Raw genomic sequence first — 22,801 nt, 5'->3', positions numbered from 1 at the left:
AATCATATCACATCCATACAGGGATAGTAGTATACAGTTGTAAAACATAATAAAATATATGACACACTGGTATCGGATCAGTGCTCTGTGTCGGCCGATACGCTTGTTCAGAGATCAGAATTGATATCGGGAAACAAAAAATGGTATCGACAATCTCTATTAAATAGTCTCACTTGAAGCAAATTCATATCAGCGCTGCTTTTGATGTTTTTTTTTGCCAAATAGTCCATCCTGTAAACTTGCCAAATGCTGCCATGAGGGAAAAAAATGGTGTGAATTGGCCTTTTGTAGCGAATATCATTTGAAAAGCCAACTTCCTCAAAATCATCATATATTTGAAGTTTTAGTGTAGGTTGTTATGATTGAGTATGTTATGACACTGTGAGCTAAAAGTAAATACTTCACACCTGTTTTAAATAATAGCAATTCTTTATTGTTACTCTTCTTTAGAAAGTTGACATCAGCTGATTACAGAGAGCAAACAGGGGCAATATGCTGAAATGGTACACATACTCTACATAGAAAACACAATAAATTACTTCATATAAGAATTTAGTAGAAGTTAATATTTACCACCTCAATACTTAAAAATAATTTCAAGCTACTGGACTTGTTTGGACAAACAAATGGCTCGTCACTCTTTCAATAGTTGCCTTTTGGTTTCATCCTCAGATGCATTGTCATACAGTACAGTTCAGTAACTGCTATAATTTTGGGAACAAAGGGTTTTGTAGTGAAGCAGGACTGAGCAAACAAATGAAACTGTTGTGGTTTAGCCGATTAACGTGGCACCTGAATACACGTCAACCAGAGCAGATTACATGACTATAGGTTCTGTTATGTTTTATATGTCTGATGACAAAAGAGCACAACTTAACTTGTCTCTGGGGGCTAAGCATCTGCTTGTCGGGTGCACACACTCAGCCCAAAAGTGCATTGTAGCATGTCTCATTAAGTTTAGATACTTGACTTGAACTAAAATGGTAATCTGCAGGTCCTGCTGTTTGTGTGGTCTCATTGTCTACGTTCTTAGGCACAGAAAAATGAACAAGGCACCTCTAACATTTTGAAGCATAAGCACTGTTGAGAGCAGCAAGTTATACACAGTACCATCCGGGTCTCTTCTTTTTTCTGCACTCTCAAGCAAATGGTTTCCTTCTTGTCAGTGGCAAACAGGTCTTGACACAGAAATACAACTCTTTCTCTTTTTAGACATTCATTATGTTATTATGAAAATGTGCTTTTCCCCATAAATTAACTCAATCTAACATTCTGACAAAGACTTCAGGGAATCTTTGTGAGATGTGAGTCAATTTGTCACTGTGGCAACAAAACAGCATGAGAAAGAACATAAAAAAAATATCTCCTCATTTCAATAAATAATGAAAGCTTTGCAGAACACAAAGGCAATGTGATGCACAACACGTATGAGTAAAAAAAACAAACAGAGAACATTCAAAGCTACATCTTAAATCACTTTATGTCACCACCTGAGTACATCTTTAGTTTCCTGGGCTGTATGCTGCTCCTGGTCTGTGCGCTAGGCAGTGGAATGTTGTTAAGGGTAAAAGTCAAGAGACAGTGAGCAGGGAAGTCAGCGCTAAGGAAGTGTACATAAGGCGGTGGTCGAGCTTGGGTTCAGGGAAGGTGAAAAGGAGTGAGGCGCGGGAGTGAGTTTTACACAGGAGTGTTGGGGAAGATGTCGCAGGAAGTGGTGGTGTGTTCCTCAGTCTGTCTGCCCTGAACTGAATCTCACCACTGTCTCACCTGCTTCAGGCATGAAGAGGGCATCAGCTAACACTTAGCTGTGCAAAGCCGATCAGCTTCACCTCGTCTGGTATCTCTGTGTTGTCGCAGCCGGAGGCCTGCATGAGGAGGAAAACATGGAGACGGTCAACTTCGCATCCTGACACTCATCTCATCAACAAAACTAATCCTGCAAAATCTCAATCTGTGGTGTAACACCCTGGAGTAATTAGGGGAATGGAACAACTGCAAGCCTACTGTTTTACAAAATAAAGGTTTTTCAACCTGCTCAGTGTTATTTATATAAAACTTTGAAAATAATCTGGGTTTGTAATTCCTGACTAACAACGACAGCAATGAAGTGATTACGCCATCTAGAAGTGTGTCTGTGTCACCAAAGCCTGATAAAGCTTATTCCTCTAGGGTGTAGACACCTTCGCTGTTGTACAAAAACCACATACAACGTCAAGTTGTACACCAAATGTGTATTAATCCGCAGCTGAAAATAGTCACTAGCAAATACACAATTTACTCCTGATAAAACAGGCCTAAAACAGCTATATTTTAGCTAATATGTGGTTTTCACCACATATTAGCTAAAACCACAGTGCCCAGCATTCTACAAGAATATTGCCGGCCTTATTTTTAAATTGGAGACATTTACATGTGCAAATGTTTAATTATATTGTTATAAGAAGTGTTTTTAATTGCACGCTAAATTTTTATGACAGTGAGAAAAAAACAGTATTTTATTGTGGATGAGTCACATCGGGCCAATACCCATTCTGTAAATAAGGTCAGTATTGGCCATGCCAGCTGCAGTATATTCAGTCAGAAGATCACTATTATGCAATTGGCTTAAATGTGAAAATTAAACATTTTTAATCTTAGTGTATTATTGCTTCATATCTGTATGTCATATTTATACTGTATGTATCATATAAACAATATGTGTACTTCTAGTCAGGGGCTGCTTGTCATAGTTTGGGCTAGTCACCTTAGTTCCAATGAGAGGAAATGTTAACGTGAGAGTATTCAACTATATTTTAAAGAGTGTTCTTGTGGCAACAGTTTGAGGAAGGCTGTTCCTTGTTTGTGCAGTTCATAAAGAAATTGTTTTTCCTGGTTTGGTGTGGAAGAACCTGACTGGCCTGCACACCGCTCTGACCTTAATACCATCCACCACCTTGGGAATGAACTGAAATTCAGACTGCGAAACAGGCCTTATCACCCAACATCCGTACACATTCTCTGTACTCCTGTGGCTGGATGTGAAAAACCCAGGACTGGGGGTTGTTATAGCAGCATATTATTATCTACACTAGGGAGGTTATGTTTTCAGTTTGGTTTGTCTGTCTCTCTGTCTGTTTGTCTGTTTGTTTGTTTGTTTGTTACAAAGTGTATTGCATGGCTTTGGAGGGAGTTTGTGCTCTCCAAGTGCCCCTGTAGATGATTTTGGAATGATATTGACAACAATCACTCATGGGTGTAATATTCAGTAACTATGTTTGGGTGTCCCCATACTTTTGACCATATCATGCACCATCCCTAAACTTAACAGCTTCCAGTGAAAAAGCCCATTGTTTAATTTAATGACAGTTCAATCGTCTAGCACCTGCATCTCACCCAAATTTTAGGCTTATCGGATGCCATTCACACAGAAGCAATATTTAAGGCATGGTGCATTTAGATCTGCCTGAGGGAGTTTCTTTTTTTATTCAGCTCTCCTCCTGTGAAAGCCACTGTGAATGGGTGGCCTAACACTTGCCGGCCTCTTGTAATTCCCACCTGACTGGGGAGAGACGCTCCATCTCACTGGGGGTCTGAGAGCTCTGTAGTTGTCTGATCAATATGGAGGGACAATTATAAAAAAGGTCACTCTTTGTGAGGTCCCATAGTCTATGGTGACCTCTTGTTAAGTTAAGTCATTAAGTTGCTCTAGTGTTACCCACATCACACATTGCCTGCATAAAGTGTTATGAATTGTTCCTCTAGCAAGGGTAATTACTCTCACTCCCTGGGTTTTGTGACACTGCACTCAAGTTAAGCCACAGTGAGAATTGTGCAATGTCTGCAACGGAGCAGAGTTAACATATGGAAATTGAAGCATGCCCATATATCTATGTGGCAATACTGTCCTTACTCTGACTCCCCAGAGACTGGTCCACCTGTGACCCTCACTAGCTGCTGATAGGGCAAACATGGCAGAAAGGTCACTTTGTCAAGCACTGTGGCCCGAAGCACAGATGTTGTTTACCCACAATTGCAGAAAGGTCAATAAAACAGAATTTACATATGATAGTTATATCCAAAAGGATTGACATTATTGCTTTTTGTCACAAATGCCACTGTTTCTCTGATAGTCACACAAAGGCGACTTCTTAAAATGGCACATACGCAACCTTTAGGTCTTTGTCCAGTAGTAGAGAACAGCATTTCTGTTGTAACGTTAGTGCCAGGTAAAGCCATTGTTATCCAAAACGCTGTGTAGTCGCAGGCCTTCTTAAATGAAATGGACTGTCGATTCAGTTTTATTATTTTTGTTATTATTATTTACACGATTAAAGATGGCTGGGTGTTTTCCCGCAAAATACTTATATTTCTTCAAGCAAAGCCAATTATTATGTTATTAATCCAAAATGCAACACTTTTTCGCTGTACATCATATGGTTGCGGTAATGTGCTTGGTTGAGTTCTGCTTTTTTCGTTCCACCAACAACTTAATTATCATCATACAAAAACTGGCTAGTGAATTGATTCAGAATCATGGCGGGTTAGAATGGTAGTTCTTAAGTGAATCGGTATTCCCCCCAACCCTGTCAAGTATTAACTCCAATCTCCTTCACAACAAAAAATCATGTATCATCAACAAGCTGTTTATGGTTAAACATTGTCAACCAGGACAAATCCAGGAGTGTGTCATCAGCCATCAATCATCTGGTAACTCACCAGCTTAAAGGTCAATACTTTGTAGGTAGTTGGGTCATCTACAATTTTCTGAAGGTTAGAAGCAACTGTAATGTAGAAGGCATACAACAACATAATGTTCGAATAAATTCAAAGCAGTTTTACAATATGCAGAGTGCATTTCAGTACGTTTTACAAAAGTAAAACAAAAAATGTGTCAACATAAACACTGGAAAAATAAGATATTTTATGTATTTACCACTTCCCATACTAAATCTCACATGCAATGTTTATGGAAAAAACAAGTAATTGCTATCAGTTTTAGTTATGTCAGGTTCTGTGGACTTGCCAAATGAAATGTCCATCTCTGATAATAGCATTTCTAGGAAAATGCTGATACTCTCCGAATGTTTTTACTGGGCTTAGATAGGCCAAGTGTGTATTCAGACAACACAATTTACTAATATAAAGAGGTGTAACATTACCAATAACAACATCGTGCCCGTTGACCAGGCCGGCAGAGAACAGTTCCTGGGAAACGCCATCAGCGGTGTCTGGTGAGGGAATAACATGACAAATATTGGGCCGGCAGCATTCCACTTAGCAGGTAATTGTATTATATATCAAATTTGATACTGTTATGAGAACAGGTACTGCCATTACCTATTACACACAACATAAACAGTGCCTGAAGATGTAATCACAGGGGGTATAACACATTCAAATCCACAGAGGCGGAGCTCTTACCTCGCCCAGGAGTGAATTCAAACCGGATGTCATTCAGCTCCTTTCTAGAGTTCCTGAAAGAAGAGACAAGAGGGTGTGATTGCACAAGTGATATCTGAAATGTCAGATTTAAACGTGTGCAGCTCTGTCTGTTAACAGTTGTGAGTGCAGAGACGTGACTAAGCTGCAGAATATTAGGAAACATTGAGAGACAAGGGCTGTGTGTCAACATGAAAATGACTTTTGTGAACTAGCAAAACTTGCATCAATTATGTTTTATTTTTTGGGCATTGGGGGGCAGTGGAAACAAGCTGTAAACACAACATTGAAATACTATCACCAACTGATAATGGTAAACATGCTAGCAAGCAGCAACAATCGAGTTGTGTTTGTGGTAATGGTAGTCCAATATTCACTCTCCTTAAAACTCTTGAACAGCCACTGATGAAAATATAAGCTACAAAATGCTCCACTATGTTCACCAGCTAGTTGCTAACTTTGTCTGCGTGTCAAACAGTTGATTTCATTGTAGCTTTTTTGCTGAAAAAAAGGCTCTGATAGGAGCGGTGACAGTGACAGTTAAATCAAAGCCAAGAAAAACAAATCAATTAGCTAAAAGGCAAGAAAACACTCAGCAGAGTTGAGGAGAGTCTAAAAATGATCGTCACTACCAGCAACACCTTTCAGATAACTAATGTTGATCAATTTCTGCTTTTCCCGCATACCTTACACCAGCTGCATCCACTGATTTTTTTATTGTTTGATATCAAAAATGTTACTTTTCTCTAAACAACTGCAAATGTGTGACTGCAAATTAATGTCTGGGTGCTGTGTAACCTAGGTGTGTTTACCATGAGCCATCCAAAAGTGACAGAGCTTTTGTCACAATGAAGAACTGCAGAAAATGTTGGCATCTGCTTATCTGTGTGCATTTACCTGTTTAGATTATGTGTTCTATGGTTCTGTGAAGATTAGATGTGACTAAAGGCAATTTTAGTGTTTAAATAATGCTGTAATGTAGCTGCAACTTTGAGGTGGTACATATCCTCAATCCTAGACCGCAGTAAAATGAAAAAAAAAGAAAAGAGGCATGTGTCAATCCAGCTTGTTTGATTGCATTAATGAAATGTGCCCTCCAGCCTCGTTGCAGCTTCAACTTGCATCCATTTGCATTAAAAATCTGACTTTTAAATTAGTGTGTGACAGCAGCCCATAACACTCATTTCAATTAAGATTAGAGCCATAATTCAACACATGCATAAGCAAAGACATATCTGCAATGAGTTTCTTAGTAGTAAGTCTAAATAACATTTAGGGAGTGAGAATTTACTATCAGCTTATCTGTGAGTCAGCTTGACTTTTTTTCATTTTAGAGTGGAATTTGAAAAAGAAAAAGCAGGGTTTAAAAACTATGGTGGACCAGATGGACGTAAATAACATCCCTATTGCCATCAGATGAAGTAGAGGAAACACATTGCCAAGGCTGTCAAGGCAACACGTATGCCAAGAAGATCATAATCCTGCCCAAATAAATCATGCCTAAAATCTGCATCCTTTTTAAATACCACTGTAAAGAGTCAATGTTTCCACAGTAAAATTAGCATTTCACCCACCAGTCACCCATTTTATTTTTTAACACTGTGAACTGACTTGCATATGTGAGACGACTGTATAATCCCACTGGACAACGACAGGGTTATGACAAATTCTTTTGGAAAAAAAAAGGTACAGCGTAATTATACTGTTTTTTAAGAACTAAAGACAGGTCTGTGATATTAGGTAGAGGCAAACATAAGGGAGACTGGTAGAAACATTATCACACATGCACACCAGGTGTATTTGTCAGTCAATGACTTGCATTGTTGCTACGGTGAACATGTGTAAAATAAATTTACACATAAAAGCAAACAGTCGATTCACTGTTTTATCTGAAAGAAGTTTATAAAAAAATGAGGTAATATGAAATGTTCTTGGTGTCTTCTGCTTTTATTTTCCATTATGCTTCATGAGGCAAGGGGTTTCCCTTCTTTAGTCGCCCCCAGGCCCTGGGCAGAAAGCGAGCTGTCAGAGGTTGCATCCAATTAATTCATTCTAACTAATTGCGCATTCCCTCAGAGGCAATAACCCAAGAGGAAGCATGGGCCTGTTATTGTACTAGCGACACCTAGTGAGATGCCTGAGGTGGAAAGGATTTATTTGAATGAAGATGGCAGCAAGCTATAAACCCAACTTCAGGCTTAGGGATGACATTGCAGGCACTACTGTTTCTCTAAGATTTATCAAGAAGATATTTCAGAAGCTACCCTGACATTAATCAACTTCTACATACACTTTATATAGAAGAACCTTTAGAAACTGAACTGACTGAACTGCTCAGTGGAATCAATTTGCATCTGTGCTATTTAAGGTCCAATGACATTGCAAAAACAGCAAGCATATTATGCAAGTCTGAACTCCCCCTTCAAACTGCTGACAATACTCTTCTCAAGAGACCTCTGTGCCTTTGTGAAAAATAAAAAAAAATAGATTGAATAAGTGCCAAGCAAAAAAATGAAACAAATCCAATCATGCTGCTGCTGTTCCCCCGTCTCCGCTATACAGAGGGGATCCTCATCATCATCATTACCATAACCTCATGCTAATCAGCTGAACAGTAGAGCGAGAATACAACTTAGTTGTTTACTTTGCTCTCTCAAATGCAATTACTTTCATGTATTCACTATTTAACTTTACATTTTCACAATTAGGGTTTAATGTTGTGTTTTTGCCAAAATACCAATATGTAATATAACATTTTTATATCATAAACAATGTAAAATTTCACATGAAAACAGTCAACAAGTTAAAGGTTTTGCAGCATTGATAGTCCATATACATCTTTCATTTAATCACCCAACTTAAAGGAACACGACAACTTAATGGAACTTTAGCTTATTCACCAATACCCCCAGAGTTAGACAAGTCGATACGTACCCTTCTCATCTCCATGCATGCTGTAACTCTGTCTGACGACCCCACCGGTAGCTGAGTCTGGCACAGATGCTGGAGGTAACTGGTTCCAACTAGCCTACTGCTCCCAGTAAGTGACAAAATAGGTCCCTATTCACATGTTGTGATTTGTATAGTCACAGGGTATACAAATAACAAAGTCACATGAGACACAGCCATCTTCTAACCGTATATAAACTGGGAACTATATTCTCAGAAAGGTGAAGCACTGCTACTCTCTGCTCAGGGCATCTCAGGTGCTGCAAGCATATCACTATGCCCAAGTAGCAGAAGTAGCAGTGCTTCGCCTTTCTGAGGAGAATAGTTCCCAGTTAGTATGCGGTTAGAATATGGCTATGTCTCATGTGACCTTGTTTTTGTACACCGTGACTATACAAATTACAACATGTAAATAGGAACATGTTGGCATTATTTTGTCACTTATTGGGAGCAGTAGGCTAGGTGGAATCAGTTACCTGCAGAATCTGTGCTAGGCTAAGCCACCGGTGGGGGCGTCAGACAGAGTTACAGCACGCACGGAGATGAGAATGGTATGTATATAATTGTCTAACTCTGGGGGATACAGTGAATAAGTTAAAGTACCAATAAGTCGGCGTGTTCCTTTAAATACACTGTTTCTTCTTATGCAGCCTTGCACTAAATATGACCAGAAATAATCTGCCCCCAAAACATAGGAACACAGCCAAAAAAATCCAAAAATATGAGGCAGTCTCTCATCTTATAATACCTTATATATAATGCTTTGTCACTTTAAAACACACCAGCCAAATCCTTATCAACAATAAAAAATGTAAAGCTCCTCTTATTAAATGAAGATAAATGTTCTTAAAATGACTGAATGTAAGTCAACATAACATCTGCTGTTCAGATGGAGATAACTTTGTTGATCAGCATTTGTACAACAAGAGGGGCTTGATGTTATTCACCCTTTAAAAAGTTTTTTTTTATCTTGCTGCTACATCAAATATAATGTAATGTTCTGTCAAGTGTGCCTTTCTAGTCAAGAGGAATATAAAGCATAATACAAAAATCCCATTGTTAACACATCCCCTGTGTCAGACTTGAGAGCATGTCAAAGACGCGCGTATGGTGAAAGACCTTGGTAATCCACCAGGGCATATTTAGCATTAGAAAAGCTCATATTTCTAAGAAAAAAAACGTCATAAAGCTTCTTGGATTTACATCTAAGAAGGCATCCATCACATGTCTGTATCTCTAATACTGAATATTCCAGCTGAAAAACCAGAGAGATGACCTGACAGCCTAACAGCCTAACAGCTGGGAACATACACTCACCGGCCACTTTATTAGGTACACCTGTCCAACTGCTCGTTAACACTTAATTTCTAAGCAGCCAATCACATGGCGGCAACTCAGTGCATTTAGGCATGTAGACATGGTCAAGAGAATCTCCTGCAGTTCAAACCGAGCATCAGTATGGGGAAGAAAGGTGATTTGAGTGACTTTGAACGTGGCATGATTGTTGGTGCCAGAAGGGCTGGTCTGAGTATTTCAGAAACTGCTAATCTACTGGGATTTTCACGCACAACCATCTCTAGGGTTTACAGAGAATGGTCCGAAAAAGAAAAAACATCCAGTGAGCGGCAGTTCTGTGGGCGGAAATGCCTTGTTGATGCCAGAGGTCAGAGGAGAATGGCCAGACTGGTTCGAGCTGATAGAAGGGCAACAGTGACTCAAATAACCACCCGTTACAACCAAGGTGGGCAGAAGAGCATCTCTGAACGCACAGTACGTCGAACTTTGAGGCAGATGGGCTACAGCAGCAGAAGACCACATCGGGTGCCACTCCTTTCAGCTAAGAACAGGAAACTGAGACTACAATTTGCACAAGCTCATCGAAATTGGACAATAGAGATTGGAAAAACGTTGCCTGGTCTGATGAGTCTCGATTTCTGCTGCGACAGTCGGATGGTAGGGTCAGATTTGGCGTCTACACATGAAAGCATGGATCCATCCTGCCTTGTATCAACGGTTCAGGCTGGTGGTGGTGGTGTCATGGTGTGGGGAATATTTCTTGGCACTCTTTGGGCCCCTTGGTACCAATTGAGCATCGTTGCAACGCCACAGCCTACCTGAGTATTGTTGCTGACCATGTCCATCCCTTTATGACCATAATGTACCCAACTTCTGATGGCTACTTTCAGCAGGATAATGCGCCATGTCATAAAGCTGGAATCATCACAGACTGGTTTCTTGAACATGACAATGAGTTCGCTGTACTCAAATGGTCTCCACAGTCACCAGATCTCAATCCAATAGATGCATCTTTGGGATGTGGTGGAACGGAGATTCGCATCATGGATGTGCAGCCGACAAATGCGGCAACTGTGTGATGCCATCATGTCAATATGGACCAAACTCCCTGAGGAATGCTTCCAGCACCTTGTTGAATCTATGCCACAAAGAATTGAGGCAGTTCTGAAGGCAAAAGGGGGTCCAACCCGTTACTAGCATGGGGTACCTAATAAAGTGGCCGGTGAGTGTATTAGACACAGTGAACGATCCGTAGAAATTCTCTGTAGAAATTAATTCATTCTGTCATTCACACGACTCTGCTTTGACAAATCATTCTGAAGTTACCAGAAGAACAGTATTTTTACTTTTATTAAGAGCTGCAATGGAAGTTTATGTTGTAAATGTACCAATTGATAACCACATCTAATCTGGTCCTTGTATCGGAGCCCTAAACTTCACAGATCAAACCACAATTAATTGTGAAAATGAGAAACCCAAAAAGCCCAACCATCCAAACTGGCAATTCATTTTAATCACCTGTTTAGAATAATGGCTCTTTGCTTGCCACCAAAGAGTAAGCTGGTCCCTGTTACATCCAGACCATTGTTTTGTTATTAAGCACAGAATAAAATGGCTTTCTGTACCATGCTGGACGCCTGCGGAGGGTCCTTCAGATGTCTGTTCAACCAAGAGTGTGCACCAGCTCATCAGGGAGCAACAGGCAACAATACATCCCTTAAATAAAATGTCCTGTCTCTTTCTCTATTGGTGGTTTGTACACTAAGTAAGACGGAGAAGGACGATATAATGTATATGATAAACAGATAATGTATTTGTGATGTGTACACCTGCCTTGCATTGCTTTATTCCATATGTTAAAGTGAAAGGGCGGTAAATGTATCTGCTTTCTGACAGGAAGTATCTACATCACAAGCATCTACTTTACCATTGAAATATATTCATGAACAGCAATGTCTGGAATAGTACAGCAAGAAGCAAAAGGTGCATTGAAAGGAGGAAAGCATATTCTGGAGTTCAGCCAGAGAACCAATGGAGTGTAACCCTCTCTTCCCTACAACACGACCGGTGAGACAAAGGGAGATGACGGGATCCCTGGCAATGCCAGGTCACCTCTGTAGCAGGGAAAGATTGTTAGGTCTATTAAGGGCCTGCATGTTTAGGACAAAGTGAAGTGGTAATTTATATATATACTGTATATATCACATATTGTAATTTCCCCACTGGGGATTAAAAAAAATACATGGAAACATAATTAGACATTTTTAAATCCATTGGGCATTTCTGCTCTTACTCCACATAAACAGACTGTTGCCACACCGAGTAAACCATATATAAAAACACGTTTTCTTAAGATGGCCAAATGTATCAGCCGATGATTGAGAAAATATTCTGTAAAGAAATATGTGTCTCACCTTAGCCGTAGCACCATGTTCACAGCACCCTGAATATAGGGTGTATTCCCATATGGTTCAACCTGCGTGAGAAAACCTCAGATGAAGAGGCAGTTTACCTTGTAAACTTAGAGCTTTACAGATCAGACAAACAAAAATGTTTCCTGTCAAAAAGAGGAAGAGGATTTGCACATAGCTTGTACTTCAAAGCAAGAGGTTCTGGTAACTAAGGTACACATATAGTCAGAAAAAATCACACACTCATGTGCATTATTTTTTCTGATAAATGTCCACCATTTATTGCAGCTGCAGGGAAAGTTGTGTGGGAGAAGAAAAGGAACAATACATAAAGGTGTGTAAGGATCTATTACCATTATCAGAACCATATTACAAATGGGCTCTTTTTATGGCAAAGAAAAAACATTAGGGGACAGAAATGACTGCTGAGTAGCTGTTAGATTTAATTTGTGACTAGAGCACAAGACTACACCTCAGACGGCTTTGGCTCATTTTCAAAATGACAATAGCCTTAGAAAATGGGTTGCAATGGCAGTGAGTCTTTAGTTGAGATACACCAAGGCACTGAGCTGGCCCAATCAGACAACCATTTACTCTGAGTTATTACTGCTGAGAGCATCCCTCCAGGAGACCAACATTCACACATGTTCACACATGTACACACACACACACACACACACACACCACACGCACGCACACACACACACACACACCACACACGTATTCGCCTACCTACACATATGAACAGACAAACACACACACACACACACACACACATGCTGTATCCACATGCATGGGTGCACACAAACACCCACAGACAATCACTGAGGCAGCAAGGTTACTGAATCATGACAAATTACTGTTTTGGTTGAATCCCTCACCTGGGGATGCTGAATAGACAACCCTTCAATAGGGACATTGTTGGCATTCTCCTCATTCTAGGAGGAACAAAATGAGATAAATAATTGTGCAAAATGCTATTACATCCTTGGTAAATATCAAATCAGAGCTCATCTTATAAAGACAACACGAGAAAGTCAATTTAAAACAATGAATGAGGAGCAATTTTCTGGATTTGTCTGACACTCTAAAACAGGTGCTTGGCTGTTTTGATTAAACTGCATAAAAAGTGGGTGTTGGAATAAAAATTCATAATGGAGTTCATTACTCTCAAGCTTCAGCCCAAGCAGTCAAGTTAATTGCATTTCCAAAAATGCCCCTCTGCCAGTGCCAAGATCTACAGCAGTTTTTCCTCTTCACCAAAATACAAAAAATGTATTTATAATTTTAAGTGTGTATTAAAACTGGTGTATGAGAAGAAGAGCTAACTTACATCTTTGGCCTCATCTTTGACCCTTCGTGACTAGAAGGAAAAAACCAAACATACATTTACGTTTGTATTCATAGGTACACAGCAATAATAATGATTGATTTCTTTTTTTGTTTCTCAATGAGCAAAACACAATAATGTACACCTTTAATGTTTTTTATATACTGTATATGTATATATTATATGTCTGTTTCTGCATCCGTCCATCCGTCTGTCGGTCCAAACTTATTTTTTTGCTTTTTTTAAAATGTTTAATCAAAACTTCCGGTAATATTTTATTTGTTGCATTATACAGGAATCTGGGTATCTTTATCAAAGGGCTCTTTCATCATAGCTGCATACTTCCTCCTGCCTAAAATCTTTGCAGCTATCTTCCAGCTCATTACAACAACCTTAAGACAGGCTCTCTCAAAGATAAGCCATCTACTATCCAAAAAAACACTGGCTGACCAGGGAAGAAAAGGATGTACAGGGTCAAAGACAAAGCGGAAGGGTTACATAACAGTTTGATCTACAGGTTAGACATGGGAGGCAACAATAATGACCAACACCTTAATAACCCAAATTCTGAATTTCCATGTGCATGTTGTAGTTTTGTTACAATGACAAATACAGCTGAAACTAAACAATAATCATGATAATGAATAATGTGGGATGAAACTTAATTACACTCATGTATTTGAAGATGAATATAAAGAATCATGAGTAAATGTGAAATAATACACTCTGCTGAGGCCGGCCTTTGTAGAGTCCCACCTACCCTGCCCTGGTTCACCGCTGCCTTGCCCTCCTCACTGCTCTCGTCCAGTTCGTCGTCGCTCCACTCCCAGTCTCCATCCTCTGTCTTGTGCAGGTGGCCACTGGAGCCCGGGACTCTTCTCACCTGGACCATGACAACACACAGCCAGTACACTTAATGTTAAGAACGTCACTGATCGTTTTTTTTTTTTTTTAATTGAACACCTATGTACACTGTGGTTTCCATTACCATGTATCCATCCAGTACTCCAATAGAAACCATTGCATTGAGTTGCTTACGGTAATTGTATCAGTTTAGTAGGCACAGTCTGGGTACAGCACAATAAGTAAAGCCCAATACAGAGGAAAACTCTATAAATCATATAAAAAGGCAACTTATAAGAGATACCCAATAATTAAACAGTATTAGCATAACTGCGAATGTAACCAGCACGATAAAGCAAATAAGTATGGCAGAGTCATCCCTAAAGCCTGTTACTTGTTGCAGCTCTACAGTCTGGAGGAGCGTGTAAAGCAAGCAACACATGACTAGTCTAGCAGTGTGAGGTAAGATATGAAAGCACCACAGTATTACAGAAGAGACAGCACATGTAAGCTACTAGCACCAGGGTCATATAAATGCCCCAGCGTTAAACAAGGGCAAAGTTAAAGAAGCACTACCGCTCTGGTGGTGTCAGGTTTTTTTTCCAAACCTGACATAGAACCAAGGCTCCCCCAGTTCTGCTCAGGGTCCTTGAGCAAAACAGACACAGATCAATGCACCCTGCAGCTATACATGATCACCCGACCGACATTCAAGATTCCTTTAATTGTAATTCAGCAAAACACAGAAATGTAACACGAGAACTAAATTACAAATCATCACACTGTAAATGTATAAAAAATGTATTTAAATAAATATTATAACTATAAATAAATAGTAAATATAGAAACATTGCTCAGAATGTAAAAATATCATCAGATAAAACAGATCTCAGGGTTTGCAGGGGATAAAACTGATGCAGGTAAATTGCCCTGTATTTTCAGGCTTCAGAAAGAGTCCTTGCAGAACTCAGTATTCCATCATGATTTGTGCAAAGGGTCATTTGCATTCAGTCCAACATTGGTTGTAAACTACTAATCTCTAATCTTTACAATAAAGACTAATTTTTTCATTCGGAAGCTCTATTGTGGATGTCAGGGTGCCCTCTGCTGGTTCCTCAACTCACATACATCGAGAGTTCATACTATATGACTCTGAACATGATCTTTTTGTTTTGCATTCATATTTTAAATATAATGCAATTAGAGAAGATTTCCTGTATTCCTGATTTACATTTTTAGGAAATTATCCTTGAGTTTTGCCCTCCTTTTATCAGATTAAGGATTAATTAAAAATGACTTTGTTGATGACAGCTGACTGGAGGATCTGCCATCTCCTTTTCATTTACTGGAGTATGTTCAAGGGGAAGTTAGGTCCCATGGTTTTAGCTGTCTGGCTTTTAGTCTTGTGTCTTAAACCCACATAGCACTTGTTTCTTGGGAGTAGAGTTGCACGTGTTTACCACACAGTAAATAAACTACAGGAACAGAACAAGAACACCAAGGAACAGAGGTGCAAAAAGGCAGAGGGACAATATTGTAGTTTAAAGAGGTCAAGGAGGTTTGGGAGTAACTGGACACAATCTTAACAGAGCGAGGCCACGGTAGTCTTGATATAAAGAGGTCAGAGCATCCTTAGACCACGATGTTTCGGCAGTATTGCTTGTCTCTGCAAGCTTTGGGTAATGTTTGCTCAATGTATAATAGAGATGACTCTGCAGGCCAAATCAGCACAAAATTACAAGGACACGGGCTCTGTGGCTTATACATTTCACCCACCGAAGCTATCAGGTGAATCAGACATTACCTGGCTGCATTTATTGTGCATGGTGTCTATTTTACACTTTTAACAAGACTCCACACATAAAAATATGTAATATTAATTACAGTAAGCATTATGTGATTGTGCATTTCTATTTTGGGATAAATGGCTCCACAGCGTATAGGTTCTAGTCAGCGAAAGTACATTCATTATATGAAATCTCACTTTATTTGCTTCAGAGATGTGAATAGTCTAAATTGGAGAAAAAAAGTTGCTGTATTAAACTGTGCTGACAAATCTTAATAATAAGTGCCATTCCATTCATTGTTGTGACTGCTTAAGATACCTGTAGTTATCAACAAACCTCAACAACATGATGCCACTCACACAACAGTTGCCTCCCTCTTTATTGACACATTGTCACACAGTAACAGCCATGCTATCCACTATGCCCTCCATTTACTCCCTACGAGTCAGTGAATTTCCACCCGTCCACTTGGCCACTCTGCCTTCTGGCATTGGCCCTCTGTTCCCATTTCTGTCCTGGCCATCCAGGCGGAGTGTTATGTGAAACCAATATCAGCTGTGCCTGAAAACTGCACTTCCTCTCAGTAAACGGTGACCAGCGGGCAACTGAGCCAGCATCCTGAACAATAAAGTGCTCATTTCTAATGGTGGCAATTCATTTAGTCCTGGTAGAAGCCTCATACAGAGAGCTGCACTGGGAACCACCAATGCAAGATCTCAGGACATCTTCTGCTGCAGTGGCCCATTTTTTTTTTTTACATAATCTACAGTTTAGGCATTACATATTTGAGGTGCTTAAGAAAGTCAGAGTGAGAAGCTTGTGTTGACTGTACATACTGTACTGCCATACTTTGTTCATATTTAGTCACAAACTGAGTTATTTGACAGGGAATGTTGGTGTAAACATACCTTCTTTGCTCTCTGGGAAATCTTTGGTGCGTGACACAAAAGCTTTTCAACCAGATATTCTTTGTTCTGCAAGAAAAAAATCAAATCATGAATTAGTATTGTAAAGTATTGGGTTTTTAAATGGTGGACTTCAGAAATCAACTAAGTTAGTTGAAGTACAAAAGATGTGTGAAGGTTTTTAAGGTTAAGTAATCTATTATTTTATATGTTTAAAGTTAGACCAGTGACTAAACCAGTTTAAATGGAAACAATAGTGAGGTTTTAGAAGTTGGTGCTGCTAAGTCCCCTATATAAAATTAACATTATACAAACTATGCTAACCGATTACACAAATAATAGCTTTATTTTGAGATGTCAGCTTTTCATTTCTCTGAACTAGAACTTAAGGGCACCCGTTGTAAAAGATCATAATGTTCAATTATTGAAAGGCATAAAATTAAAGGATATAGAATTTATTAGGGAAAGATTTATACGTTTACCTTTTTCCGTTGTAATTTTTTCTGCAATAGTATATTGTGATACTATTATACTACAATACTATTGTGATTGTGTCCTTCTGAACCTTTTATACTGTATGTTGCTCAGTGTATTGAGGTATGTACAACCATCATAAACTAATAAAAAACCTCATCATACAAGGCTGAATCATTGTTGGAGTTGGCATGAGGCCAAAAGTGTAACACTAATAACAAGTCAAACATTTGAGATGAAACAAATACCTTGGCCTTTTGGAAGAATTTACACTTCAAAAGCTCTGCAGCTGTAGGCCTAGAAATAAAGAAAAGCACAGTGTTGAAAATAAATCACCACACAGCACTATCTGAATGTTAATCGGGTGCTTTTTATTGATCACAAACTGCGCTCTTTACTGACATATTTGGTTGATATATGGGATGTGGGCCTAACCTTTTGGCAGGATCCTTCTGAAGGCACATAGTTATTAGCTTTCTAAACGATTTTCCGTATCTTTTTAGCACTTCCTTGTCTTCTACACCCGTTTCTAGAGTGGGTGGATCATTCTGTAGGGTAAGCATTAAAACCTAAAATGACAGGAAAAAAAAATGCTCAGAACCACCCTCACATTTCAGCAGCAACACAAAAATTGAAGATGACAGAAGAAACTCCAAGCAGGAAACTGTTTGTTGAAGAAATGTACTAGAAAAGTAAAATCAATGGGTTCCTTTAGATAAAAAAGAGTCTCTTGATTAGTTTTTTGGTTTCCATATTACAGCAAAAGCAGCAAGTCATAATGTGTTGTTTTTGGTTCTTGTTATTGAGGAAATTTCACAAAATCAAATTGGTTTAGAGGAAAGTTAAGTAAGAGTTCATGGGCACTGCTTTCTTCTTTTCTTTGACAGTGCTGGTAAAAAGCCACAAAAATAGATGTGATTAGGACACCACACTGATTATTTTACACCCCATAACACCATGTAGAGCACTCACCTTCATGGGAGGGTAGCGGTGATAGGGTGCAGAGCCTGTTGCTAACTCTATGGCTGTAATTCCAAAACTCCATATATCTGCTTTGAAATCATAGCCTCGAACCTGTGGGTGTATAATTAGAATAATCTGTAATATCAAATACACTTAAATCTCTGGGGCTCTATGTTGTTGTTCTACTGTTGTGATTTTAGTGGTTAACGTGTCAAAAGTACTAATAATAATAATAATCAGCTGATATCATTACATCATGCAATGGATTAGCACTAAGCGTCACGGAGGTAAACTCAGGCAAATGCATGCTGAATGAGATATGATGAACTTTACACCAGCAACTGCCTTTTGTATGGATAGAGATAGGCTTACCTGTTCCATCACCTCTGGGGCCATCCAACATGGCGTGCCAACAAATGTCTTTCGTACTTTGTTTCTAGTCATATCCCCCCCTGTGGCTAGGAATGCGCTTACACCAAAATCTGAAAATATAGATAAACAACATGTTGAACTATTTGTCGAAATGAACATGGCTGCAGTCAAGGCTTTTTAGCAGAACTAAAAAAAAAAGACAATATACAGTACAGTATTTTGTTAATTAACAATCTTTGTTAAAACACCTTTGTGACAGACAGGTAAAGTAGTCAAAATATGCATCACCTTTTTCATGTATTCATACAATCTTTGAATTCAGTTCCACCATTTAGGCATTTATGGTTTTCCTTGTATTAAATTAAAGAAAAGCATGAGTGTAACAGAGTACAGCATTAGCATCATGTTGAACACACCTGCAATCTGAACGGATCCATCTTCTCCCAGTAGTATGTTCCCAGCTTTCACATCCCTGAGGTCAACAAAACGCAAACACAGTCAAAAAACAAAGTCATGTGGAGCAGCATTGATTCTTCCGTTCGTGTAAACGAGTCCCACAGCCCACCACCATCTCTGCCCAAGGGCCTGACAGAATTTTAATCCTGCCTCTCAGTGACCTCAAAATGAATCCACAACAGTCAACAACTGCACTGCTTGCCAATTAATATGATTGGACCTGATTCATTTTACATTTTTTCATAACTTTGGGTAATTTGTTTAACTCCCTTATCCAGAGTGACATTTGTCAATGTTTATACAATATGTATATGTCCATATATACATACCGTATGTACATTTTACAGAAAGAAAGAAGAGACACTTTTATTGATCCCCAGGGGGGAAATTAAATTTTTAAACTGTTGATATAATACACACAGGCCCAAATTACACACAGATGCACAAGTAAGATCTATACATGCACTAATGTAGAGATGTCAGAGTGAGGGGGCTGCCCAATAAAAGCACCCACGAGCAGTTGGAGGTTGTGTGCCTTGCACAAGGTGAACTGACTACTCTCCAGCTACCAGTGCACAGTCTGTACTTGGTCTGTACGGGGACTTGAAACGGCGACACTCTTGTTTCCAAGCAAAGTCCCTACAGATTGAGATTACTGTTGTGCCCCTAATATATCATAAACTTTATTGTTCATTAAACCTTATAATGAACTGATCAAAAACTAAAATCAAAACAGCAAACTTCAGAATGAAAAAAAATCAAGATAAAATGATAAAAGTGTTACCGGTGAATCTGTCCATTTCTGTGCAGATAGTCCAGGCCCTCCAGGACTTCTTTTAATATAGTAGCAATAATAGGCTCATCTAGAGCTCGATTTCTGTCCTCTTCTTTGTTTGTGTGCTTAATTATATCCAGCATTGAGCCTAAAAAAAACACCACAGAAAAACAAAAACACTCTAATTCTCACTCACTTATTTTTTACATATTAATGAAACACACAATTCAGCTGCAGTGTTACTCTGAGTCATTATGTGATCAATATTCAGGCACAAATTACTTCAGTGTCTGTTAATCGCTTGTTTTCCTTAACAGTTAAACATAATAGGCAGTACATTAGAGTGAGTAACATCAAGGCTGTAATTCCTCCACAAGAAAGAGCTGTAAGCTGTTTACAATGGCATGCAACCAAGGGTCTGCTACTGCTTCTTTATAACTTTAATAAAGCCCGCCTAGAATACTGTGCTGAAAGACGTATTATGTATGCATAAAATGTTGTTTTCAGCTCCACCAAGAAGGTAATGCTTTTGATCCGTCTGTCTGCTTATTTGTTTGTTTGTTGGTTAGTTGGTTAGTTGGTTGGTTGGTTAGTTGGTTGGTTGGTTGGTTTGTCAACAGGATTTCGGAAAAGTTACAGGCCCAAATTTTAATGAAACTTGGTGGAAGGGTGTAGCACGGGCCAAGGAAGAACTAATTTGATTTTGGAGCAGATCCGAATCACAGGGCGTCCACACAATTTATTTTTCACAAGCATTAACACAAAGTGGCAGGATGTGACTTTTCCACCAGGTGAAGCTACGGCTTTAAGATAGCTGTGTGCACGTTGGTCGTCTCTGTTATGTTTGCAGCTGCAACCCGTGATGCCACAGACGGCGGTGGCGTTTAGACGGCGATGGCGTTTAGATATTGAGTTTCAGTTTGTGTGATTAATTGCCACATTATATTTACAGTATTAGAAATGCCCATTTTGAATATTAAATGTTAAAACTAAACTTGTCTAGTTTGTCTACATAAAACTACATACAAGTACAGAATATAGACATTAGGGCTGAACGATTTGGAAGAAATATCTATTTGCAATTATTTTGACTGATCTTGCAGTTGCAATATGATTAACAATATAGAAGTGAATGATCATTGTTGCATCATTATTCTCATTTTCATTGAAAAATACATTATATTGATCATGGTGTGATATCTATACCAAACAAAGATTTTTTTCTTAAGTCTGTAGGATACAATTTGTAGACTGGGACATCTCTGCAGCACCAGAATATTTAATTCAGAATGATATTTTGACACAAATTTTGCCTATATAAATATTGAGCCACCTGTGATTCAGATATTGCACTAGTCCACATTGCAATATCAATCAAATTCAGATTCATTGTTCAGCCCTACTAGATATGATTGTACTAAACATAGTCAAAAGATAATTAGTATACTCCATATAACTGCACTACTTTTCATTTTAGACAACTACAGTATAAGTGAGTTATAACCCAGGCAGCTGTTACATAGTTGGCAGCGGATCAAAGCACAAACATATAGCATCTTCACATTCACTGAGCATGTATTATCAAGCCAGAGGTAGATTTGGTCCCAGGTAGTTTGGCAACCGAAGCTTACCTCCACTCAGAAGCTTCATGACTAACCAAAGTTCATCCTTCACAACAAAGGAGGTGTAGTAGGTGACAACATTAGGATGGTTGCACTGGCTCATTGCTTGTATTTCTTTCTATTGAGAAAGAAAAATGACAGGATATGACATGTCAAATTATTTTAAACTGAATATATTTTAGTGAACTTTTTCTCTTAACCACAACTTGTAATTATAGTGAAAATGTAGTAATAGGAATTGACATACATCCCAGTGTACACGACCTTAAAGAAAATTATTACAAATTACGACCACTTAAGTGCATTTATGAATATTGCTAGTCAGACTTACACAGAACAATAATTATATAAATCAGAAAAATGTAGCAGTACAGCATTAGATAGTAGAACAAAAAAAACTGTGTACATTAACTTTTATTGTACTCACCAATAGCTCATCCATGCTCGTCTGGCATTTTTCCAGGTTTATTCTCTTTATGGCGACGCGATCCTGTCTGGGGGTACAGAGGGCTGCCTGCACCACAGCTGTGGCCCCGCTGCCTGGAGTCACAGACACAACAGAGCAATGACAAAGTGGACAGGAGCAAAAAGGGACACACAGCACACACAGCTGGAAGACAACTCTTAAATTCAGCATCACTCTGTGCCTTTACGGTATTTGTCTGGCCTTCTGTGCCTTAGGTTTTGTGTTGTGGTATTCATCTTTCATGTGTGCTAGCAGACAATGACATAAACTGGCTTTGATTAAAGCACTGTTTTTTTATGTGACAGGTCGTTTACTTGGTTCATTACAAATCAGGAGTATGCTGGAGTAGTGAAGTTGTTCATGCCAAGAAGCTGTGACACAGAGCTTATTGCTTTCCAACTGTTAGTGGCAGATAAGGAGAAGGAGAGAACCCGTGAGATCTGACTGCTTACCAGTTGATTATAAGAACAGAGGGGGGGGGGGGGGGGGGCCTCACTAACTCATTATAGTCAGCAGCACACAGCCGTGGTGCTACTTCTTATCGGTATTGACATGACATTTTAGCTTATACACATAGTGTGCCAAAAATATTCAGGCAACTTCCTTTGCGTTTTGTCAGTACATTTGAGATTTTCATTGTTGTTATTCAGTAATATTTCTAAAACTAAATCATTCATGACAACACTGACCTTCTGTAACTCGTGTAAGGACACATAACTTTTTCAAACTCTGAA

The 22,801-nt window shown here is 39.0% G+C and overlaps 1 protein-coding gene across 5 annotated transcripts in view; it reads right to left on the bottom strand.

Annotated features, from left to right (window-relative positions):
* Positions 1-410: 410 nt before the first annotated feature.
* stk39 (serine threonine kinase 39) overlaps positions 411-22,801 on the bottom strand; it is a 26,696-nt gene continuing 4,305 nt past the window's right edge. For 4 of the 5 annotated variants that reach the window (XM_032528964.1, XM_032528965.1, XM_032528962.1 and 1 more), the window contains 17 exons: positions 22,029-22,141; positions 21,611-21,719; positions 19,989-20,127; positions 19,165-19,220; positions 18,749-18,858; positions 18,386-18,487; positions 17,849-17,982; positions 17,662-17,710; positions 16,943-17,008; positions 14,165-14,287; positions 13,408-13,437; positions 12,956-13,012; positions 12,078-12,139; positions 5,401-5,453; positions 5,139-5,207; positions 4,696-4,760; positions 411-1,865 (listed from right to left, as the gene is read on the bottom strand). In XM_032528964.1, the coding sequence (XP_032384855.1) occupies positions 1,791-1,865; positions 4,696-4,760; positions 5,139-5,207; positions 5,401-5,453; positions 12,078-12,139; positions 12,956-13,012; positions 13,408-13,437; positions 14,165-14,287; positions 16,943-17,008; positions 17,662-17,710; positions 17,849-17,982; positions 18,386-18,487; positions 18,749-18,858; positions 19,165-19,220; positions 19,989-20,127; positions 21,611-21,719; positions 22,029-22,141 (1,412 nt within the window). In that variant the 3' untranslated portion in view covers positions 411-1,790. The remainder of the gene's footprint in view (positions 1,866-4,695; positions 4,761-5,138; positions 5,208-5,400; positions 5,454-12,077; positions 12,140-12,955; positions 13,013-13,407; positions 13,438-14,164; positions 14,288-16,942; positions 17,009-17,661; positions 17,711-17,848; positions 17,983-18,385; positions 18,488-18,748; positions 18,859-19,164; positions 19,221-19,988; positions 20,128-21,610; positions 21,720-22,028; positions 22,142-22,801) is intronic. The other variant, XM_032528966.1, reaches the window with a different exon arrangement.

Source organism: Etheostoma spectabile, chromosome 11, assembly GCF_008692095.1.
Source record: "Etheostoma spectabile isolate EspeVRDwgs_2016 chromosome 11, UIUC_Espe_1.0, whole genome shotgun sequence".
NCBI classification, from domain to species: domain Eukaryota; kingdom Metazoa; phylum Chordata; class Actinopteri; order Perciformes; family Percidae; genus Etheostoma; species Etheostoma spectabile.
The sequence above is the reverse complement of the archived record's forward strand: the minus strand, read 5'-3'. Positions and strand labels throughout refer to the sequence as shown.